Source organism: Carassius auratus, unplaced genomic scaffold (assembly GCF_003368295.1).
Source record: "Carassius auratus strain Wakin unplaced genomic scaffold, ASM336829v1 scaf_tig00216553, whole genome shotgun sequence".
In the NCBI taxonomy this organism is placed as follows: domain Eukaryota; kingdom Metazoa; phylum Chordata; class Actinopteri; order Cypriniformes; family Cyprinidae; genus Carassius; species Carassius auratus.
Window position 1 is genome coordinate 242772 of NW_020528628.1, and position 23349 is coordinate 266120.

Here is a 23349-nt window from a genome sequence, read left to right on the forward strand (position 1 = left end):
TGTTGTAATTATAAAATAACAACAACAACAAAAAAAAACGTATTTTACTAGTTTTTATAAAGTTCAAATTCAGGAGAAGTCACCTCAAACATAATCATAATCATCTTTGCTTACATTATTTTTCATTGGTGTCACCTCAGAACACATCCCTAGTAGTAGTAATAATATGTATTATTTGTAGCTAGTGTTATGTTGTAATGCTTAAAGGGGTCCTATTAAGTGTTAATCACTTGCTTAATATCCAACCAAAGAATACACAGACACACACTCACTAGGGGTGTAACGATACGCGTATTCGTATTGAACCGTTCGGTACGAGGCTTTCGGTTCGGTACGCGGTACGCATTATGTACCGAACGGTTCGTTGGGCTAATTAATTATATTTGGAAAATAAATAAAAAATTGTAAAATATAATGATATGCGTTCAACAAGGTAGCCCAATAACCCAAACGACGTAACAGGCAACGCCCCTGACACCCCCGAAGAAGAAAAAAAAAACACCAACTTATATGTTTATGTTAGACTACTCAGTCAGGCGCTCGCTCACTCAGCACGCGCTGAAGGCTCGTTGCAAAATGGCCAATGCGTTTAACAGACCAGAAATATAAGATCCTCCAGTAACCAACAGGTCTGGTGTTTGGGTGCACTTTACCAATCGATCGGGGCATCCAAACAAGCACGGAAATCAAAATGGACTAGTACTGTACTGTGTCAGAATTTCCTGAGCAGTACGATACAATTAACAGGCCTGCACGTTATTAGATAGAAGAACTGTTATAAATAGAACGTATGCACGGGCAGTTTTGAAAACTCCACCTACTTTGCTCTTGGCATAGTGCTGCGCAAATCGCGTTGTATCTGAAGGGCAACGCTGAGCCCAGGGTCCAGCGCAGCGCAGCGCATACCGCGTCCTGTGTGAAAGACCCTTTAGTCATTTTGCAACGAGCCTTCGGTGCGTACTGCGTGAGCGAGCGCCTTACTCTGTAGTGGAAAACGCAGGTTTTAAGAACATGCTTAATGTAATTGAGCCCCGTTACAATATTCCTTCACGAGCCCATTTCAGCCAGACCGTAATTCCTGCTTTGTTCCAAAAAACATAAGCCCTATAGAGAACCAATTGAGTAAAAACACACTCAATATAAAGAGTTATAGAGTTCCATAAAAAGTTTAATCTTTGTATTTGTTCATAACTACTACAACAATATAACATTTTCATTTTCTTTTTAATAAGGATCTGTTTTTGCTTTATACAGTATGCTGCTAAGAAAACACCATAGAAGATGGGTAAAGAATAGCTCCATCATTGTTCAATGTAAAAAAAAAAAAAAAAACATACTTTGTTAGTTTTAATTAAAAAAATGTTTTTAAATCAAGGAAATGTATCTGCCATTTTTTTCTTTTTGCTGTATCTAAAACATACCGAACCGTACCGAACCGAACCGAGACACCAGTGAATCGTATCGAACCGAACCATGAATTTTATGAACCGTTACACCCCTAACACTCACACACACACACACAAAAAAAAAATACACGATACAAAACATGCTCTAAGTGGTTGGACAATCACAACTAACAAAACAGAGAACACAACAGGAACTAAACAGTGCATTCACTCTGGGAAGAGAGGTGCTGCAATAATGTAAAAAAGAAATAATGCATTTTTGGAACAATCAGAAATGAAAACCTATTCTAGTACATCTCAAAAAAGCCCTGTAAAAGGGCATAATAGGACCAAATAACCAAATAAATTAATTTAACATGTAACATGTGGAGAAGAGAAAAGTTGGAGGTTATTGCAACTTATCTACTATAGTAATGCTAATAACTAGTCTATTTCTGATTATGGCATACATACCCAGCCCTACCTTGGAATAAGATTTTTCAACACCCAAGCAAGTTTAGATTTTTTTCAGTAAAAGTACCTCTCACTAAATCTTTGGCCTCTTCAGACACACCCTTCCAGGCTTCTCCATCCAATGAGAAATCACCCTCCTTGATCTTGTGCATGATGTCAGCTGCATGCGATGATGTCATTCCTTTCTTCTCACTCTGGAATGGAACTTGGCCAGACAGCATGGTGTACTGATGAAAAAGAAGAACACTAATACTATCTGCATTTTTTGTTTAACTTTTCTGAACAAACTGTCAAATTATACACTCCTGAACAAAATTTTAATAACGGGTGTAAGGGAAACAGGTCAATTTAGCTCAAAGGGAATCATTTAAGATTTTAAAAGGGAATTTGAACAGAATCACTGTTTCACGGCTGATCACTGTTTAACATCAAATCTGCGCTGGATACTAATATCCAAACTATAGTGAAAACACTATCAATTAGCACAGTAACAAGATCGGCAGTTTAAGACATTAATTTGTAAGCACAAAACACAAGATACTTCTCTTTTCAATATGAATAAGGCTTTATTAGATAAATCTAAGACATATAAACTAATCTAACACATAAACGCACGCACACACACATTCACAGTTGCAGGAAGGTCGAAATTTAGGGAAAGATGAGTTTAAGAGAATGGAAATATGGAATCCCAAGTTCACAGCAATACGTTAAATTGCATAAACATGAACAACCATCAATCACGTAATTAGCGCTCGCATTGAGTTCCTCAATGAGGTTAAAATTATATTAGATACACCAGTAAAGGTCACAGTCTGGAGGTAAAGTTACTTGCATCTCCTGTGAAGAAGGAGCCTCGGTGAAAGGGCTATCCCGAGGTCGTTGATTGGCTGGAAGTTCAGTCTCTGAAGTGACGTCTTGGGAAGCCTGTGGTTGTTGGGTGTTGGCTGAAAGTGCAGAGTCGTGTGGGCTGGTTGAAGTTGAACGGACGTTACAAAACTTAACTCAGAACACGAAACTCTCAAACGGAAAAGAAAAGAAAAGAAATAAAGTTTGAGAGACTAGGTTGTGTTCCTTCTCATCGTGGCATAGTAGCAGCAGGCAGGCACGCTGGAACCGCGCTCAAAGAATAATGATGACTAACCGCATTGCTAGATGCTACAAGCTAGCCGAAGCATAGCTAGAGACTAGAAACTGGGATGACTGATAGCACAAGCAATGCTAGAACTAAAAGCCGACATGGCTAATAGCAGCAGCTAGGGACTAAAAAGCCAAATTTCATGGTGTCCAAAGTATTTAAACTTCCCTGTTGGCCACACCTCAAATGTTGTCTTGACCAATCAGATATTGTCTTGGCTCGGGGGGTATCATAAATCATTTGTTTATCTTACCAAGCATGTGGTCCGAATTTCCTGCCTCGCAGGGTCTAATTTTTGACATGATTCCTATAACACGAATACGATACATGGGACAAATAAATTATTGTCAGGGCTAATTCAAGCAAGAAGATTCGATCACACACATACCAAACACAATTATAAATCGTTAAGCTATGCCATAGTTATTAAAAAAAAACATACACAATAAGTGATTATAACATGATAGTCAAATGTGTGGGTTACATATAAATGAATATGGAGTGAAGCGATGGACTGATTCATTTATGAGTCTTTTTGAGTTCATTCTGGTCCATATATATGTACAAAAGCAGTTTCTTTGCCATTCTCCTGACAAAAGACTTTTCTGTGAAGACAGAGGTTTAAAGCCCTTCCCCCCCTTAGGAATTTCAGTCTGGTTCTGTTAGGTGGGGGGGGGGGGGGGAGTCAATGGGACTTGTGCAGTACTCTCATGGGTTTTCATGTGATGTCCAGCGTTGCATTTCAATTATGAACAACAAATTTGACAATCTCTTGTTCGAATTGAAATTGTAAATAATTGCTCTAGTGGTGTTCATGTTGAAAGCTGTTGTGTGAACAAGTTGGTTGGTCATCTTGCTTGGTTCTTGTGGCACTAGAACTGATTCATGACTTCCTGAGGAATTCGGCTCTCGTGTTTCAATGCATACAGCTTTGATAGACTCTTTAATTTGTCTGGTTCGACTAATTTCTGTTACACGGGGGAACAATAAAAATATTCTCAATTTGTGCTGTTGGATCGTAACCAGATTGTAAGCACTGCTTCAATATGCCAAAAGAAGAAACAGGAACAAGAAAAAAAAATGAGAATAGTCCATTTAAAATTGAAAACTGCATTTAACAGGCTATTCATCAGTTGATCAAAAGTTTAAGACCATAGCCTTAAAAAGTTCAAATCTGTCCAAAAATATGGCTTTCATGTCATTGTCCTTCAGGCAGTCACACTTTCATGACCTCCTGATGGCTAAATCTCCAATATCCCAGTGAACAAAAAAGCATCCCAGATCATTATGGAGCCTCCTCCACTGTGCCTTATAGAAAACATCTCCAGTGGGATTCTCCTTGTCATGCCAGTTATGTTGGAAGCCATCAGTACTGTCCAGGTTAATTCTTTTCTCATCTTTCAATGTCTCATGTTTGGTGCTCCCTTGCAAATTCCAAACAGGCAAGTTTGTGACATGGGAGTAGATATGCAGGTTTATATTTTTGTGCAGATTCTTTTAGCTTTTTAAGGCTATGTTCTTAAACATTTGATCAGCTGATGAACAGCCTGTTAAATCCAGTTTTCAATAAATAGCCTTTTCACTATTTTTGTCTCTTGTTACTGTTTCTTCATTTGGCATTTTGAAGCAGTACTTACAACTAGAGATGCACTGATCCGATACACAGTATCGATATCAGCTCCAAAATGGTCATTTTCTGCTGGATCGGCTATCAGTCAGACAAGACCGATCCAAATTCGATATTGTGCGTATATTATTCTGTGTTATTGTTAAGCCCCATGAAATGCACAAAAACATTATAAAGCACCATAAAGTTTTCTTGCACTATATTCCAAATGTTCTAAAATCTTACATAGTACAATGTGCAGTACTAGGTGAATATTTAAGTCGTACACGTAAGCTCTTCTCTCCGCTGCGGCTGTCTGTCATTCTCCATTCAGCATTCAAACTGCGTGTTGCATTTAGTAACTACAGTCAAAAAGATTAAACTCTCTCCAAGAGCGCAGTAACTGAAATGTAAAACTGTTAAAAGAAAAGGATCATTAAACTATCTCACAGAATAACAACACTACGCATTAATATATCTTTCCTTTATGCTTTGAACTTTTCTATGCGAAGCGCAGCGCGCTGTGACTCCATGCTGCTTCAAGCACATCATTCTCGCATTGGAATGCGCATAAGCGATTTGTGCCGCTCTGTATTGGAGGCTTTCATGTTATAATAATGCACAATGAAAGATTATTAATAGCCTTTCTTGTTTTGTCCTATTTATCATAAGTTGCTGCCTAGAATAACTTTTGCTGCAGAATTATCCACTAACCTATATTAACTAACCACTAACCTAGTATTTTTGTCATACATTATGCTCATATATATATATATATATATATATATATATATATATATATATATATATATATATATATATATATATATATATGTATATATATGTATATATATATATTTTAATGAAGTTGTCTAGTAGATTGTGTTTAACACACAAAACAGTGATTATCAGGGATTACCAACATACTGAGGTATAGAAATTCTACATCGATTATAAAAAATTATGTCGGATGATAACTCAGAATTTTTAGTAATGGATTGGATCGGAAAAAAATGGTATCAGTGATCGGTAAAGGGGCAGAGATTTCAGACCTCCGTTTATTAAGGAGATCTGTCACAAAACTCATCATCCGCGCCAAAGTTTTTTGAGCAAATTTCAAAGCCGCACCCACCCGCCATCCGCAAAAAAAAAAAAAAAAAAAAAAAAGCCATAGTCTGTTCTAGAAAGGATGCAGCAAAGATATTTAATGCTAATGTATGAGGCATAGGCCAACGCTGAGTTTCATTTACGATGAGATGCGGTCTAGTTCACAGTGCAGTGCAAGTGAACGCGGGGCACTGTTGCTTCCATGTCACGGTTATCATTGTCTGCTATATTTGCTTTTTATTAAAATACATGCAATTGGTTGATGAAACATTTATTAAAATTAAGATAAAATTTGTTCAAAACAAAATTCGTTTTTAAGAAAGGTTTTCTACAAAGCAAAATTTAATGAAGTGTTTAATATAATGTCAGACGATTTACAAAACTTCATTAAGTGGTAAAAACCATGTCTCCCGATATATTGCGCATCTTATGATCCTATCTAAAAAATGAAAATAATTTTTGATAAAAAATGTTTGTAAAAAATATTTTAATGACCGGTCTCACGGTTATATACTAACCGTCACACCCCTACTAACCCAATGATTTAAGTAGTCAAGTAGTTTAAAGTGGTCATATGATGCAATTTCAAGTTTTCCTTGCTCTTTGGAGTGTTACAAGCTGTAGATGTACAAAGTTGTAAAGACTAAAGTCTCAAACCCAAAGATAAATTCTTTATAAAAGTTAAGACTCGTGCATGCATTCCTAAAACCCCTTGTTTAAACACGCCCACATATATCTATGTCAGTGATGGATGGTTTGCATAACACAACCCAAATGTTTACACAAAGAAAGAAGGCATAACTTTTATTCTCATTGTAGTATTGTTGACGCCACCATGTCATGGATACACTGTGTGTTTCCAAATATGCTAAGGGGCATAACATTTCCATCACACACTTGAGTTATATGGCCAATCACAATGCATTGGCTAGCTGGCCAATTAGAGCACACCTCGCTTTTCAGAACAATGAGCTTTGTAAAAATTGACACCTTTCAGAAAGGTGTGGCAGACAGGAGCAACAATAATGTACAGTATGTGGAAAATAATGTGTTTTATGAATTTTAAACATGTAAACCCATTGCATTACACCAAATAATGTTATTTTTAGCATTGTCATATGACCTCTAAGTCTACTTTTGGAATTTATCGAAACTTTTGTTACTTTTCTATTTATTCAAGTTAAGGTATTGATTTTTTTTAACACCGACCTCTCCCCTGAAAAAAACAATACATATGGCAGTCCAGTCTAAAACAGTACTTCATCCATAGACATAAATATCCTCAAGCACACTTATATACACTCAAACCTACCAGGATCACCCCAAGGCTCCAGAGATCGCAGGCCTGGTCATATCCCGAGCTGTGGAAGAGCTCCGGCGCAGCATACTGCAGGGTAAAGCAGGGGGTCTGCAGAGATGCACTGCCACTCCCCGCTGGAAACAACCGCGCAAATCCAAAATCAATCACCTTCAACACAGAGTCATCTGACTCATCAGCAAACAGCACATTCTGCCAGAGGAGGTAAAAAAAAAAAAAAAGGGAGACAATGTGACATACAGCTATGCATTGATAACCACAAGAGGTTCTGGGTTACAATGATTTGGCATTACTGATCCAATTATGATGCACCAAGATGTATTAAAACGTGCAGTGCATATCATACCAGCAATTTTACCTTTCTATAAGACCCAGTGACATCGAAAGCCTCCTCTTATGCTGCGTTCACACCAAACGCGAATAGAGCATCCGGCGCAAATAATTTCAATGATGAGTCAATGTAAAGACTCGTTTACGCGCGTGTTGAAGTCTCGCGGTGCGGTAGACGCGGATTCGCCTCATTCGTGCATCTAGTTACAGGAGATTCTGAGTTAGAAAAGGACCATTGCAAGCTGAGAGTGACCCCACTTTTGTGGTGGAAAATTGGCAGTAATACCCCCACCTTGCGCTGCTGTACCTGAGTGTCCCTGGAACATCAGTGCAGTCGGAGCGCGTCTTCTCAACAGCTGGACATGTAGTGAATAAAAAATGCTCTGCTGTGGACCCCGAAAATGTTGATCGACTTGTTTTCCTGTCCAATAAATTTGTAATGTCCCTAGCCTTTTTGCGCGTTTCATGCCTGCCTAGTGCCGCCTAGCCTAAGTGTCGGTTACGTTCAATAAAAAAAAAAAACACACATGGCCTGTTCTCAAGCCCATTTAAAGTTAGATTTTTTGAACAGTTGTTTGAAATGGATTGAATCATTATTTAAAATAATCTTGGAGATTTTTGAAAGGCCTAAATCATAAATGCAGCCGGGTTGAAGCCTGCAGTGATGTTTTTCTTTTGTTATGACAGCCGTCCCTAGAGCTGTAGTCAAGTCCAGCTTTGTCGAGTCCAAGTCAAGTCCAAGTCCAGGACTAGTCGAGACCGAGTCGAGACCGAGTCAAGACCGAGTCCAAAGAGGTTCGAGTCCAAGTCGAGTCCAAGTCCAAAAGTTTCGAGTCCAAGTCAAGACCGAGTCCAAATGAGAGAAAAAAGGGTCCTCTTCAAGACCACATACTTAACTACTGATAATGTATGTGTTGCGAGAGGCAGCATATCTCCTGTTCTAAGAAAATAATTGTAAATTTTTATTTGTAATGATCAAAAAGCTTGTGCAAAGTAACAACTCTGTAGGACAGGGGTCTCCAAACTACATCCTGGATGGCCAATGTCCTGAAAAGTTTAGCTCCAACTTGCCTTAACACACCTGGAAGATTCTAGTGTGTCTAGTAAGAGCTTGATTAGCTGGTTCAAGTATGTATAATTAGAGTTAAAGCTAATAGGGGTGTTACACAAGATCCCAGGCCCTATGCATAGGCAGTCCTGATAGGCCCCCATGCCCCCCACCCATGAAAATATCCAGGTAAAAAAATATATATATTTCAGATTCATACTTTTCAAGGGCCCTCTCTTCCTCTGGGGCCCTGGTAATGAGTACTGATTTTACCCCCAGTCCGACCCTGGGAGCTAAACTATAAAGGACACTGGCCCTCTAGAGTTTGGAGCTTTAAGGTCAAATTATTTTGATGTACTTTATTTTCATTTTATTTAGTTAATAATGCTGCTTTTGCTGACATTATGTCTGTGGTCCAAAATGACTGATGCCTTGGCACAGTGCACAGACACACACAAAGTTCGGGATATGACGCATGAGCGCAGCAAGGCTAGAAGGATACATTTGGCTCTACTGGGCATGCGCACATAAATAAAGCTAAATTTTTGTCCTAGTGCTTGCATAGACTACTCGGCACTGTAGGAAACAATCAACTCATCCAGCATGCATTAACCATAATGCATACAAAGAGTTTGCAAGTACGACGTGAATTTTAGAATTAAAATATTGCGTGGAGCTGTTACTATGACCTTATCTATGTTGCATGTAAAAATAAAATATGTAATGTAATAATTAGGGTTGTGCCTGAAGCTGAATACCTTATTCGGAATGGCAAGGATAACGGCTTAAAAAACGAATAACGTACAAGGAATAACTCGGCTGAAGCTGACACAGTCTGGTGTTTGCTAGATAACAGGTGAGCCAGGGGATCAGCGCCAGAAGTGAATGAATGTAAACTTTATGAGCGAAAAGAGCGCAAATCAAACACCGCATTGTTGTCGCCTCTCTGTGCATCTCTCAGAAATCAGAGCGTTGCAAGAGTAATTTAACCTATAAAAAAGACTCGCTTAAAGTGTTCTGCGTAATGTAAATGTGCGCATTGAATGTATTTGGTCGTTCAAATGATCACTAAACGTTTGTCATGACATCTCTCTGCTTGCATGATAAATATTATTTTAGAAATTAATAATTATTTTAGTTTAACACGACATACTTGTTCATAACGGTCTTATCAAGTAACTGTACAATGTTGTATCCGAATGCAGATAGGAAAAATGTTGTGATTGTTACACATAGAAATACTGACTGTTAGGCCTACATGAAATTTTAAATACGTAATGGCATAATTATAAAGTTTTTAAAATTTACATATGTAATTGTTGCATAAGGCTATACATTAATAACCGTTTATTGATAAAAAAAAAAAACTATTTAATGTGTTTTCATTTACAATAGCATGAACCACGAGTAGTCGAGTAACTCAAGCATTTTTTTATTAAAAAATCGACTAGTAGAAATCAGTAGTCTTGCAAACCCTATACTGTACAACAATAATTAGTATTTCATTATTGTAAAGGGTACGTTTAAAGCTATCTAGGTGTAGACGTAAATAAAACACAATCTAACAGGTAGAAATTAAATTAGAAACATCTAAACTTTTCAGGTCGCAGTAAGTGCACCGCTGGTCATGCACATCCTTTCCCGGAACAATAATGAAAGCTAAGATGGAGAAACAGATGATCATAGCTGTACAAGGATATCCATTTTTTAAATTAATCTATTAGTAGAGCTACTACAAGGGATGTTTAGTGCTGGAAATCCATTTATTCTTTGCTGAAACTTCTGTGTCATCATGAAGAGCGGGTCATGGTTGCACAGCAACAGCAGACGCCACTGGAGCGCGAGCGCAGGCCACAGTCATTTGGAAATAAGAAGAGCGGCACGCCTAGCGTTTTCCACACGTTTTCATTCGCTACATCATGGTTTTGTTTTGAAGGAGATTTTTTTATTTTGTTTTTTTGCTGGACTCGGTCGACACCAAATAGAAGACTTGGCGAGTCCAATGGCCAAGTCCGAGACAAGTCCGAGTGCAAATGCAACGAGTCCGAGACAAGTCCGAGACGACAGAAAAATGTCTCGAGTCCGGACTCGAGTCTGTAACGGATATGCAGATCATCGATTCATGTGTTTAATTCAGATTTTCCAAATGAAACCCTTTTTGCACTGGGCCTGGCGCCAGCCTGGCTGGACTTAAATTAATTTACAATGCCCGGGGGAGCCTCAAAGAATACACTAAACCAACCACATTCCAACATACACAAAAAGAAACCTTTCGTAAAGTTCCTTACTTTTGTAAGTCCTTATTAATATGTATTTTAAATATGTTTATGGATTGCATAAAATGGTTAATCCTTGTTATGTGAAGAGTATAAGTTGCTAGCTTATACTTTAGGAAATGTCTCTCCTCATTTTAACTTCCTCAAAGAGAGCTACGTTTCTGCAACCCCCACCCCTGCAGGTCGTAAAACTTTACGACCACCCTGGACACACAGGACAGGAGAGAAGCCAAATCACTTGTTTCTTTTGAACAATGCATTCTATGGAATGTATTCATTAACTTTCTGTTTTTATGTTTTATAAATGTATTACGTATTCCCTTTTGGTACATTTAGAAATTTCCCATATAAATTGGGACTATCTGCAGTGTTATCATGTGTTAATCAAATCTTTAAATATGTGTAATTCTGCATTTGAATGTAACTTCATGTTTTGATCATATATATATTATGTTTAGTATCTTTGTGATCGTCATGCTCTGACAGACCCATTTATCTAGAGCAAAGTAATGAAAAATGTATGTAATCTGAATTACAAACTTGCTAGAATAATCCCTGGAATTTGGACAAGCCCTAGATCTCCAGGGGGGTTGTCTCCACAGAGACAAAGGAACTTTTCCATCCGCTTCAGATCGCGGACTTTCATTGGCTGTTTACGCGAAAAAGGGGCGTAAACCATTTCAAGCCATAAGAACGACCGAACAAGGTCCGCCCGCTCTCTTCTTCTCCTGCTCGGACACGCTGCTCTCCTGTGCGACCAACGTTGCTCATAGCGCAAACCCCCTTAGCACAGGGGCTGAGAGAAAAAGCCATTTTAATGGCTCCTTTGGAAGCTTTCGTTCTTTTCTTTTCTTTTCTTTACTAAGTTTATTCAACTATTCGCCTCTCCACGCAAGGAAGACGAATTCTGGAACATTGTTTGTTGAACCTTTCAAATACCGCGCGAGGACAGAACAAAGGACCACGTGCTCCACGCTCACGCCAAGATCAAGCGCAGCGTGTACGCGCGTCACCTGGCCTCCGGCACACGCCCGCTGTTTTCAAAAGGAACAGCGCGCAAAGCTCACAAGCTCGACGCCGATCTCACGCCACGCTCACATTGGACACTTTGCAAGTATCACTTTCTCTATGGAGATTTAAATGCTGCTTTAAAGTGTTGTTATGATCTGATCGTTGTTGGCTTCCAAAAGTTACTGACTATGATTTCCATACCTGAGCTCCTTATGTGATCTCATTCTATTTTCTCTCTCTCTCTCTCTCTCTTTTATTTGGATTCCGTTATGTCTTGCATAAAGCTTACTGTTTGTATTGTCATACGCATATTTACTCTGTGTGATTTGTAGTTTGATGTATTACTAGTTTAATTATTAAAAACCCATATACTGACGATTGGCTTGGACTCCACCCCACTTACATTACGAGTCACTGAGATGTCTGATCTATAGCTACAAGCTCTAAATTTAGAAACTAAATTTATCATAAGGATAGGATAATATTTTCATGGCCAGAGAATACTTTTCCTTGAATTATAAGGCGTGATAACTTTATTGAAAATTGATAGGTCAACAGTGGTTTGCTGGACATACCACTGTTTGATTTGCAGTAATTTACAGTAAGAGATATCACAATAATTGGTATGAAGAATGGAATATTGACATATTAATGAGTAAGTTACAGTGCCCTGTGATTATTTATTGGTATAGGCAATTGAGCTATTTTTCATAATCAATCAAATTTAATGTAACTGTCATCTGAGATATAAATTAATCATATTCCTGATTAATTATTCAAATTCCCTATATATCATTTGAGTTAATTATTCTGTAAAACTCATTGTTGCTACAAGTCCAAGACCGGACTCGAGTACTACAGCCCTAGCCGTCCCCTCTGCATATATATTATTTCGAGAATGTTGCACTCCTGTTGCTGTTTGTTATTCTGCTAGAAACTTCATGCAAATAAATAAGAAATATTGCTGACTTGTGCGTTTCCAGCACTCTCTTTACATTCGTCCGTTATTTGACGTTTGAAAAAGAAAAGTCTTTTTTTAGACATGGAAAATGGATTTTACAATCGATTCAATGAACACTTATGTCTTAAAAATCTAAAATGATTTTTTTCACAAAAGTGACAGCCCTAGTAGGTAGACATCGAAAACGCCACTTTTACCACTGCATGTGTGGCGCTTTAACCACAAGTTATCAAACAAGTGCATAAAAGTACATTTTCGCAAATAGACATCAGTTTTGCCTCGCTGATGTGTTACAATTGACGGCTTCAGTCACAGAAAATGAAAGAAAAACACTATAGTTAAAATATTTAAAATATTAAATATATTTAATATGTAAATATTCAGAGATGAAAGTTTGGTACTTATGAAGTTGTGCATTTCTTAGAACGAATTCAAGCAGGATAAATGTCAAGCCTGTGCTTATATTTTCTCTAAGCTACATGTTATTAAACAATATTTTAGATTTGATACATTTAAAAGGTGTGCAGTATTATTTATATTATATGAATTATGTGTTTTAAAATAAAATAAAAATAACAGGATAGTTTCAAAGTGGCTTATTGTGTGTACATTTTTTTCCCTATCACATGCCAAACAAATAACATTGTAAGCATTAAATCTGCTTTCTGTAGTGCAAATTTTGTTTGTGAGGAAAATAACAGTACATTGTCACAGGGCCGGCCCGCGGCATAGGCGGTATAGGCAAATGCTAAGAGCGCCACTCATCCATAGGAGCGCCAGAATGAGTGAAAGAGTGAATTTTTTTTGTTGTTTTTCCGTTTGTTTTTTTTACATATATATTTTTTTTTATATAATAGGCTACTATTTAAAAACCATTAATTCGAAATACTACCAAATAAAGCAAAAAAAAAAAAAAAAAAAAAAAAAAGTCCGGCTCTTCAATCTCCCCCCACCCATCGAGTGCTTGAAGTGCATCAAAAATAGAGTTCGCGCACGATCAGTTGTTGGCAATTTGTTGTGTAGCGTGCCCGCCTTAATGTTAGCAGTTGTTCTGAGTTCCGAGTCCCCAGACTGTGATTTTGTACAATCATGTCAGTTTTAAGACGCATTTTTTATTATCACTTTTTTATTAATGTTTTACTCTACAGTTGTGCAGTTTTGGGGGGATACAGTACAGGCCAAAAGTTTGGAAACATTACAATTTTTAATGTTTTCGAAAGAAGTTTCTTCTGCTCATCAAGCCTGCATTTATTTGATCAAAAATACAGAAAAAAATGTAATATTGTGATATATTATTACAATTTAAAATAATTTGTTTTCAATTTATTATACTTTAAATTATCATTTATTTCTGTGATGCAAAGCTGAATTTTCAGCATCATTACATTACATTCTTCAGTGTCACATGTGGCATCCAGTCTATCACATGATCCTTTAGAAATCATTCTAATATGATGATTTATTATGAGTGTTGGAAACAGTTCTGCTGTAATGTGTGTGTGTGTGTGTGTGTGTGTGTGTGTGTGTGTGTGTGTGTATATATATGCTAAATCATGAACACAATGACGGGGTGAAATGGGCTGTGATGCATGGGGCGCCAGGTAAAATCTTGCCTAGGGCAGCAAATTGGTCAGGGCCGGCCCTGCATTGTCAGTTATTTTATCTAAACAGATCAATGAATTTCTTCAAGATTTCAAAATCAGCCTACTGACAATGTAGTAGCACTGTAAGATTACATTTGTTTGAATGCATTATTGCTAAAGCGATTGCGTGTGAATTTGCTGTATCTTTTTAAATCATGTTTTAACCCGAAAATAATCAGTAAACGAAACAGACAAAACTCCTTAGCCTTTAACACCCCACTCGACTCTTGCAGTCATTATAACCTTCTGATCAAGCCATAGGTAAATATGTTTAACATGAATTCTAGCTGAATATGCAGTTATGTTACGGGCTGTTGGCATGAATTGCACATGTGATGGAGGTTCTTGGAGTGAGTGAAAACCGATGCTCAGACTCTTAATATCCATGGCTCTGTTCTGAATCATCTAATAATTATACTTTCTGTTAACCCAGAGTAACAAATTTTAACGGATTAATCGCCTATTTTCATTTGCTGCATGTTTTCTTAATTTATTTATTTTAAACACGCTAAAAAAGAAAGTTTGTGAGGAGTCGTGTATAGGTTGCATTTTAATGGATTTATCACCAATTTCGTTTGCTGCATGTTTTTTTTTTTTTATATTATATAATTAATGTATAAGTTGCATTTTATTACATTTAGAAATAATAATGACTGGCATAATAATGTTATAATGTACCAACGGGATATATTTAGTTAACTTTACAACAAATCCTTTAAATTTAACAAAAATATCAGAACAAAACAAGAATTAAAAATATATAATTCTAATTGATAAATATAATCGCAGTGTATAATAATATAATTTTTGCTTAATAATGTTATCGTGCACATTTTATGTCACCAAACATTTCTAATGTGCGATCATATTAAGACGTTTGTCTGTGAGATCTGCAAGATCTCTCATGCGCGCCGCGGAGGCTGTCTGTCAGTCACACACACACACAACAAGAGCGCGCGCGCCACACGCACACACTTAACAGTACGAAAACCGCTTAATACAAAGAATGACGATGGCGGAGAGAGCAAAACGTTCCAAAGTGCAACATAAAATTTGCATATAATGACGGAAACACAAGCAATCTGTCAAAGCACCTTTCAAAAGTGCATTATGTGCAGACAGAGAAATGCTAAGTTTTCGACTGCCCAGCTAGCTCGTCTCGGATTGTTGCCCTATCTACGTCAGGTGGTGATGGCGCAGTGGATAAGACACATGCCTTTGGTGTGAGAGACCCGGGTTCGAATCCACTGTGAGACACCAATGTGTCCTTGAGCAAGACACTTAACCCCTAGTTGCTCCAGAGGCGTGCGACCTCTGACATATATAGCAATTGTAAGTCGCTTTGGATAAAATCGTCAGCTAAATGAATAATAATTTTTAAAAAATCATGTTGATTCAACTTTGTTCACATCATTTAAAATAAATGTAAAATCTCCCTCATTTGCAAATATGTTAATCTTTCTTCAAAGGAATGGCTAAAGAGTCCTTTTGCAGCCTACCTACATGCCCCATTATGTTGCTTTGTACCACTGTATGTTCTTTAGCAGAGAAATATAGTGTATTATTTTTTTGCATATTCATTTGTTTTTTGTATAATAGCTATTTGTTCAAACATGGCTGTTTCTTGCACTACAAATAATAGTTTTATTAATTTTACATTTAAATAAACAGTAGTAATACCGTTAAAACCTTAACGATACCCAGCCCTACACATAAGGCATAATTAAAAAATGCAAAGTGTTAGTAGTTTGAAAAAATCAAGAATAATAACAGAGTTAATAATAATTATTGCTAAATGCTGGACCGTTCTCATTTCGCTCTGCATATGGAACCTGAAGATTTTTTTTTAAACCAAGAATGAGCCAAAATGAAATTGAAATGAAAAATTTTACCTTTATATATAATCACACCAAATGACTCGTTTACGAATTAAAATGATCTGATTCCAGCTGTTCTTAAAAAAACTTAAAATAACACTGATTAAATACAATAACTCATGCACGTTCAAATTCCCCGCTGCCGTAATGTTAACAGTTTTATTAAAATGTCCTATGTGACGTCTGTTTTTATATTGTTTATCAACAGTAACGTTATACATATGTATATTGTTTGGATTAACTAGACGAGTAGACAGACATGAATGTTTATTAATAATCGTACTGAAAATAAGTAAATCTTGTTAGCTGATGTCTAGCTAACAAGCTTGTTGGTATTAAGTTGAGGTAATTTTTATAAATAATGTTTAATGTTTAAATATTTTTATTCAACCACCTATATATAAAAAGACTACATCTGAGGAGAAAAGAAAGGATGTGATGTTCATAACATGGTAACTACAGTAATTATCAAAGAGGCGAAGAAATGCAACCTGTTTGGCCAGGGGTGTTTTTAAACCACAGACAAGGTTTGAGAAGGAAAAAATCATTATGAAAATATAATATAATATAACAATATTTTCCTTAATGTTCTTCATAACTTCAGGCCTTATTATCATGTCATATATACAGTACAGACCAAAAGTTTGGACACACCTTCTCATTCAAAGAGTTTTCTTTATTTTCATGATTATGAAAATTGTAGATTCACACTGAAGACATCAAAACTATGAATTGACACATGTGGAATTATATATGGAATTATATACATAACAAAAAAGTGTGAAACAACTGAAAATATGTCATATTCTAGGTTCTTCAAAGTAGCCACCTTTCGCTTTGATTACTGCTTTGCACACTCTTGGCATTCTCTTGATGAGCTTCAAGAGGTAGTCACCTGAAATGGTCTTCCAACAGTCTTGAAGGAGTTCCCCGAGAGATGCTTAGCACTTGTTGGTCCTTTTGCCTTCTGTCTGCGGTCCAGCAAACCCCTAAACCATCTCGATTGGGTTCAGGTCCGGTGACTGTGGAGGCCAGGTCATCTGGCGCAGCACCCCATCACTCTCCTTCTTGGTCAAATAGCCCTTGATGCCTTCAGTGTGACTCTACAATTTTCATAGTCATGAAAATAAAGAAAACTCTTTGAATGAGAAGGTGTGTCCAAACTTTTGGTCTGTACTGTAACTTTGATGTTCTGTAAAACAACAAGCTTTAAAATACTTTGTTCTTACTTGTGAAAATCAGATGGTCATCTCTGTTTTCTCTCAGGTACATCACAGTGTAAGCTTCACAGTTAACATTACTCTCATCAACGTAGTCCATATCAACAACAAAAATATATCTTGACTCCATATAGAGGTTACTTTGAAAAAAATCCCAGGTATTTTGAGCAGTAGGATTATAAAAAATATGTGCTAATATAAAATTAAATTAAGTAGCCTATATACAATTGCAAACATCTATCTTTCAGTACTTTTTTACTTAAGTACATAAAAAAATCGAGTACTTTTGTACTTTCACTTTAGTAAAATTTAAAAAGGAGTACCTTTACTCTTACTGGAGTAATATTTTATTATATGTATCTGTACTTTTACTCAAGTACTTGATTTGTGTACTTCGTCCACCACTGATATGATCCTTTGTGTAAAGGTATTCTTTTAATTTTTGATGAGCAGACTGTAGCCTAAGATTATCCTACGTTTCGAAATTAACTCAGTGTAATTGTTTTAATATTTTTTAAAGATGTTAACTCTGCACTCTGCACAAGTCTGCAGTGCGTCACGGCTCAGACATGGGACCCGGGATTATACCAGCATGTTTCTGAACCATCCCAGAAGCAGCTCTCCAAGGTGTTTATACAGCGATCTGTCATGCTACAACAAAGACGTTAAAAAAATAATAATAATAATTCACCAAAAATACAAAAAAAACTTGTTTTTGTTTGCTGCACATGCGTACCGAACTGAAAGGCCAGTACCGAAACGGTTTCAGTATGAATACGTGTACCATAACACCCCTAAAATATATATACGTTGATGATTCTCAGTTTCGATACATTGATTCCAGCTCTGCATTTTTACTCTTTCTTTTCTCTGACAGTAAACTGGCATACAGAGATGTGTGTGTATTTTAATTAAGTATATAAGTTATATAGTAGTGTTGTCAAAAGACCCGGTAGTTTTACTTAAATATTTCCATTGTCCACTATAAACTTTTATAAACCTCACAGAAACGTAAAGTTCTCTCTGAAGTCAAAATAATTTGGATTTAACTCTTGCAAGTGAATCATTTCAGATGCAAGTATTATCACTTAAATACTGTAGTGAAAAGTAATTAAATGATAAAGCACTTGTAATTTTACAGTGCAGTTGTATTACATTAGTAATATATTATATTATGTCTAATAATAATAATAATAATTATTATTATTATTATTATGCCTGCATTTTCATATTTTTTATATTTTAAATGTTCCTTTTGTGTTAATTTGGTAAAAAGCAAAAAGTGATCACTATTTATTATAAGCATTTTGTTAACGATTGATTATTTTTGTTAACAATGTTGATTGTTGTTGAAGTAAATTATCTGTTATGTACTGTCCATCATAAGTAGACTAAACTAGATTTTACATTAGTTATTTTTAGCACCCTGCCGTAGTTGCCAGTGTTTTGATTAGCTGCTCAGGTGTAGCTAGTTAGTTCCCTCAGCCCTAGAAACAAAATAGTTTATATCTGTAATAGAGCTGTAATCGGGCCTTAAAAGTTAGTCCTGACAGGACCCGAGCCCGACAGGTTTCGGCCCGAGCCAGACAAGTACATTTTGATTGACAGCTTTTTTTAAAGCCTGAACCCGTTTACAGCCCGGCATTATTTAAATGTGCGCACGCACACAACTCTTTTGCCTTTTGTCAATAATGAGTCATTTATACATGTTTTAACATAATTTATTCAGAACTAACGTAGACTAGACCACTTGGAAGTTGGAATAATGAAACAAATAAGTCCTCTGTGACATTGTAACATCTCAGCATTCTAGACATAGGCTCAATGGATCACCGACACCCAGTTAACTTTCCCATCGAGAAAATTTATCACAAGCGCTGTCTGGGCAAGGCAAGAAACATCATCAAGGATGCCTCTCACCCTAACCAAGGACTTTTCACCCTCCTTCCATCCGGCAGGCGTTGCTGGAGCCTACGCTCTCGAATTAGTAGGCTCAGGAAGAGCTTCTTTCCTGAAGCTGTGACACTTCTGAACTCCACACCGCCAATCTAACCTTCACCTGCTCTTTTACTGCACTGGTCACAGTACTTTATAATACATTATTTGCACTATTCATATTTTGCACAGACTGCACATGGTTAAGGCTTTTACACCATAAACTGTCTAAAGTTGTTACTGTACAAGCACAGCAAACTATTTCTACAAAAAAATATAATTGCACTACTGTTATTTTGCATATAATACATTGTTCAACAATACTTTTGCACACTCATCCAACTGTATTTATAACCACTATTCTTACGTTCCTGCTATTCATATATCATATATCATAGCTTTACTTACTCTGCACTTTTATGTATATAAAACACTATATTCTTGCACTTCTGGTTAGATGCTAACTGCATTTCAATAGCTCTGTACTTGTACTCTGCATAATGACAATAAAGTTGAATCTAATCTAATCTAATCTAGCCTATAAATAGACCAATGCACCAATAAAAACGAGTCATTTTTAACAAATTAAATTAAGATACATTTTAAATTAAGATGGGTATTTGGCAATAACGAAATTAAGATAAAGGCTCCGCCGGATTTGCTTTGCACTAGCAGATGATATTTAATAAAAGAATAATGCCAACATTAGCATAAATACTCGGTCCACATTATGCATTTAAGACTCAATTAATATTTAGTTATCATTTGAAAAAAACATTACTCACAGAGATTAGGCTAAGCCTACATGTTTTTGTCCAGGAAAATGATTGAATCCACTGTAGATGGCTTCAGCGCATTCCTGTGCTCACTGATGGTGCATCATTATTCACTCATTATTCTCATTATAAACATGGTCAAAACTTTTCCACACCTCAGACTTTGCTTTAGTTGCTGGTGCAACCAAAACGTAATCACCAGAGGCAAGCCTCCATTACACCTACTCAGCAATTATTTTCGCATCTTTCTCGCGCTAATCGAAACACATTACATGACCGCTCGTTTATCTCGCAAACCGGAGCGCAAACCGGAGCTCCAACCGGAGCGCCCGCGTAAGATAAGATATAAATTAAGCCCGAACCCGACCGAACCCGTCAGATCCGGGCAAAGATCTTCAGCTCTAATCTGGAATTCTTTTTGCTAGTATCTGTCTTTCTACCTCTGGTTTGAGGTCTCGGTGTACGACTCCAGCCTCATGCATGTAGCTGACCGCAGACACAAGACTTTTCATCAGCTGACTGGCCTCCCATTCTGCAAACATCTTCTTTTTCCTTATTCGCTCCAAAAGCTCTCCACCACGCAACAACTCCATAATCAAATAAGTGTGATACTGCAAGAGATGAAACAGAGATTATAGGGAAAAAAAAACAGAAAGTAGTGATATACAGGTAAAAAGAGAAGTATCCGTGTAAACATACGTCATCAGGTATATATGCATATTACTTTTTTGCTTAAAACAGTAGAATGTCTTCATTTTGATAGCTAGTACTGTATGTGTGGCATACCTGATCGGTATAGACCTCATGGAGTGTGACAATGTTGGGGTGAGATTCACACTGGCGTAGTGCTGCTATCTCTTTCTGAGTCATGACCTCCATCCTGCAATGGCAGAACAACAATGAGTAGGTATGTATGATATGTTTCATCTATGATAAAGTTGTAATTGTTGTTTTAATGATGTGCATTATTGAGTATGTCACTTGCTTTGCAAAAACCAGTTCACATATTCACTGCATGATGTAGCCTATTAGAACACAGAAAGACATCTTAGAGCAACACACAGAGGTGTTTCATCACTGAGTGAATCTGTATTTCTTAATGGATCAATAACCTGGGGCTGTCATCAACTAAGGATTTGTCTAGTAGTTGTTCCTTTTAAGCATTAGTCGACTAATCGCACGTTTATTAATAAACCATTTAGATTATTATGAGCCTTTGATTGCCCACGTTTTACAAAAGTGTGATTTGTTTTTTTATTGTGAGTGCACACAAATAAACATAGTCTTTACAGATTCAGATTACAGATAAAGATGCATTACTTTTATCTGTATGACCAAAAATGACCAGTATTTTAGGAGTAAGTGAGCACACCGGTGCCTCCATCTGTCCTGCACATTTCTAGTTTAACATTACATTGAACGGCCATGTTTGGATGTCCTGAACGATGTACTGTATTACTATAGACTAGCTGTTAACGATCTGTTAGTTACTGACAGCATGACTGCACCAGTGGATTTTTGGTTGGCCAATCGACTAACGATTAATTGACTATTAGGGGGCAGCCCTACAATAACCCATTCATAAAGACAGTTACTTGTTTAGTTTCTAAATGAATCAGCCGTTTTAGGCCTTGTTTACACATGGTATTAAGTATTATTTTTGTCAATCCTATCACAACAGGTGTACAAACAGATGTGAATGTGGGATGATACAAAAGTATTCAAATACAAATTTGATCGGATTGATTTTACAGTATAGTACAGATGCTCATGTGGTTAAATGCATAAAAAAAAATGCATGAAAGACTACCTACTCACTGCAAACTGACCTAATTCTTAAACATTATGAGACATGTCATTGAAGTGCACTAGCCAGATCAGATTTAAACTTTGTTGGCTGAAATCGTAAGTTTTGGTGGAAAGTGAAAATATAAAATGCACAACATTCTCTTCCCAGTCCTGATTCTACTTAGTATGGCGTAGTTTTGTGGCTATGAGAGCAAAAGCGAAAACTGCTGCTCTCTGTATCGTTTTCTTATAAACGTTTTTCACAACATTAAATCGAAAGATCTGAAAAAAAAACTAGGGATGCACGATCATGATTTTTCATGGCCGATTCCGATACCCATTTTTAACAAGCAAACTGGCCGATTCCGATTACCGTTTTTTTATTTTTATCTTTAAGCAACAAACAAGAAAGAAGGAAAGTGTGCATAAACAAGATGTTTATTTGGTATTTAATAGGCCAAACTGGCGTTTGGCTATTGAAAACAACCTTAACCATCTGAAGTTAATGGCAGTATTTACACAGTAAGTAGCCTACATTTAATATAAACATAGATGGTACAGACATCAGCATTTAGCTTTTGTATTTGAATTGGGTTGAAACTACATAGAACTGAAAAGATTAACTGTGACCATGTGAAATAAAGGCTGGGGAGATGTATATGGAATGTTAGGCTAAACCTGTACCATCTCTTTTAATATAAATCACTTTCTTATCAACTTTATTTGAGTTTTAAAAATCAACATGATTACATAGCCTACCATATCAGCCTCTGGAGTCTGACAGACAAGGAACCTTGACCTCGCTCCCTCCTGTGATTATCGCCTGATGCGTGCTACTAAATATCACAAACTCTGCTGTGACAAACAGAAAAAACGTGACTGCATATGGTACAATTGGCCCTTGTATTCATTGTCCCTCACACATTCCAGCCATGGGTAGTTATTTTCCCAATCAATTCTATATTTTTGTGCTCTTTTCTTTTTCGCCAGCTGCTCGAAGGTAGTCATTTTTACATTTCCCGCTATTGTCACTTGTCGTCATCGTTCCTAAGATACGTGACTCACAATGACTGAAACGACCAATTAAAAGGGCATTCTCAGATGATGTTCTAAGATGTTAAAAAGCTACGCTGATCATAGACAAACAGGGAGAAATTAGTAAACCCATCTATCGCACAGTCTGTTTTTTTTTTTCTTAACATAGCCTACAAATGTCTTCATTCATAGTCTGACATATATTAGAAGCTATGTGTGTGTGTCTCTCATGGATTTGCACTGAATTGATTCCCAAAAATACGGAACAAAGTGCATTCTGTATCAGTTCAATACGGACCAGGACTTTAATGTGTCAAATACGGGAAGATTCCGTATTATACGGGAAGATTCCGTATTATACGGAACGGTTGGCAACCCAGTAAGCTGCTCTGAGCTCTCTCCTGTATGTCGGCGCGTTATC

At 36.8% G+C, this 23349-nt stretch overlaps 1 protein-coding gene across 5 annotated transcripts in view; it reads right to left on the reverse strand.

The window, feature by feature from the left end:
* The window catches only part of LOC113098406 (ribosomal protein S6 kinase alpha-4-like), an 82438-nt gene that overhangs the window by 18019 nt on the left and 41070 nt on the right, over window positions 1-23349 (reverse strand). For all 5 annotated transcript variants that reach the window (XM_026263460.1, XM_026263462.1, XM_026263459.1 and 2 more), the window contains 4 exons: window positions 20892-20985; window positions 20546-20716; window positions 7023-7220; window positions 1927-2086 (listed from right to left, as the gene is read on the reverse strand). In XM_026263460.1, coding sequence (XP_026119245.1) covers window positions 1927-2086; window positions 7023-7220; window positions 20546-20716; window positions 20892-20985 — 623 coding nt within the window. The remainder of the gene's footprint in view (window positions 1-1926; window positions 2087-7022; window positions 7221-20545; window positions 20717-20891; window positions 20986-23349) is intronic.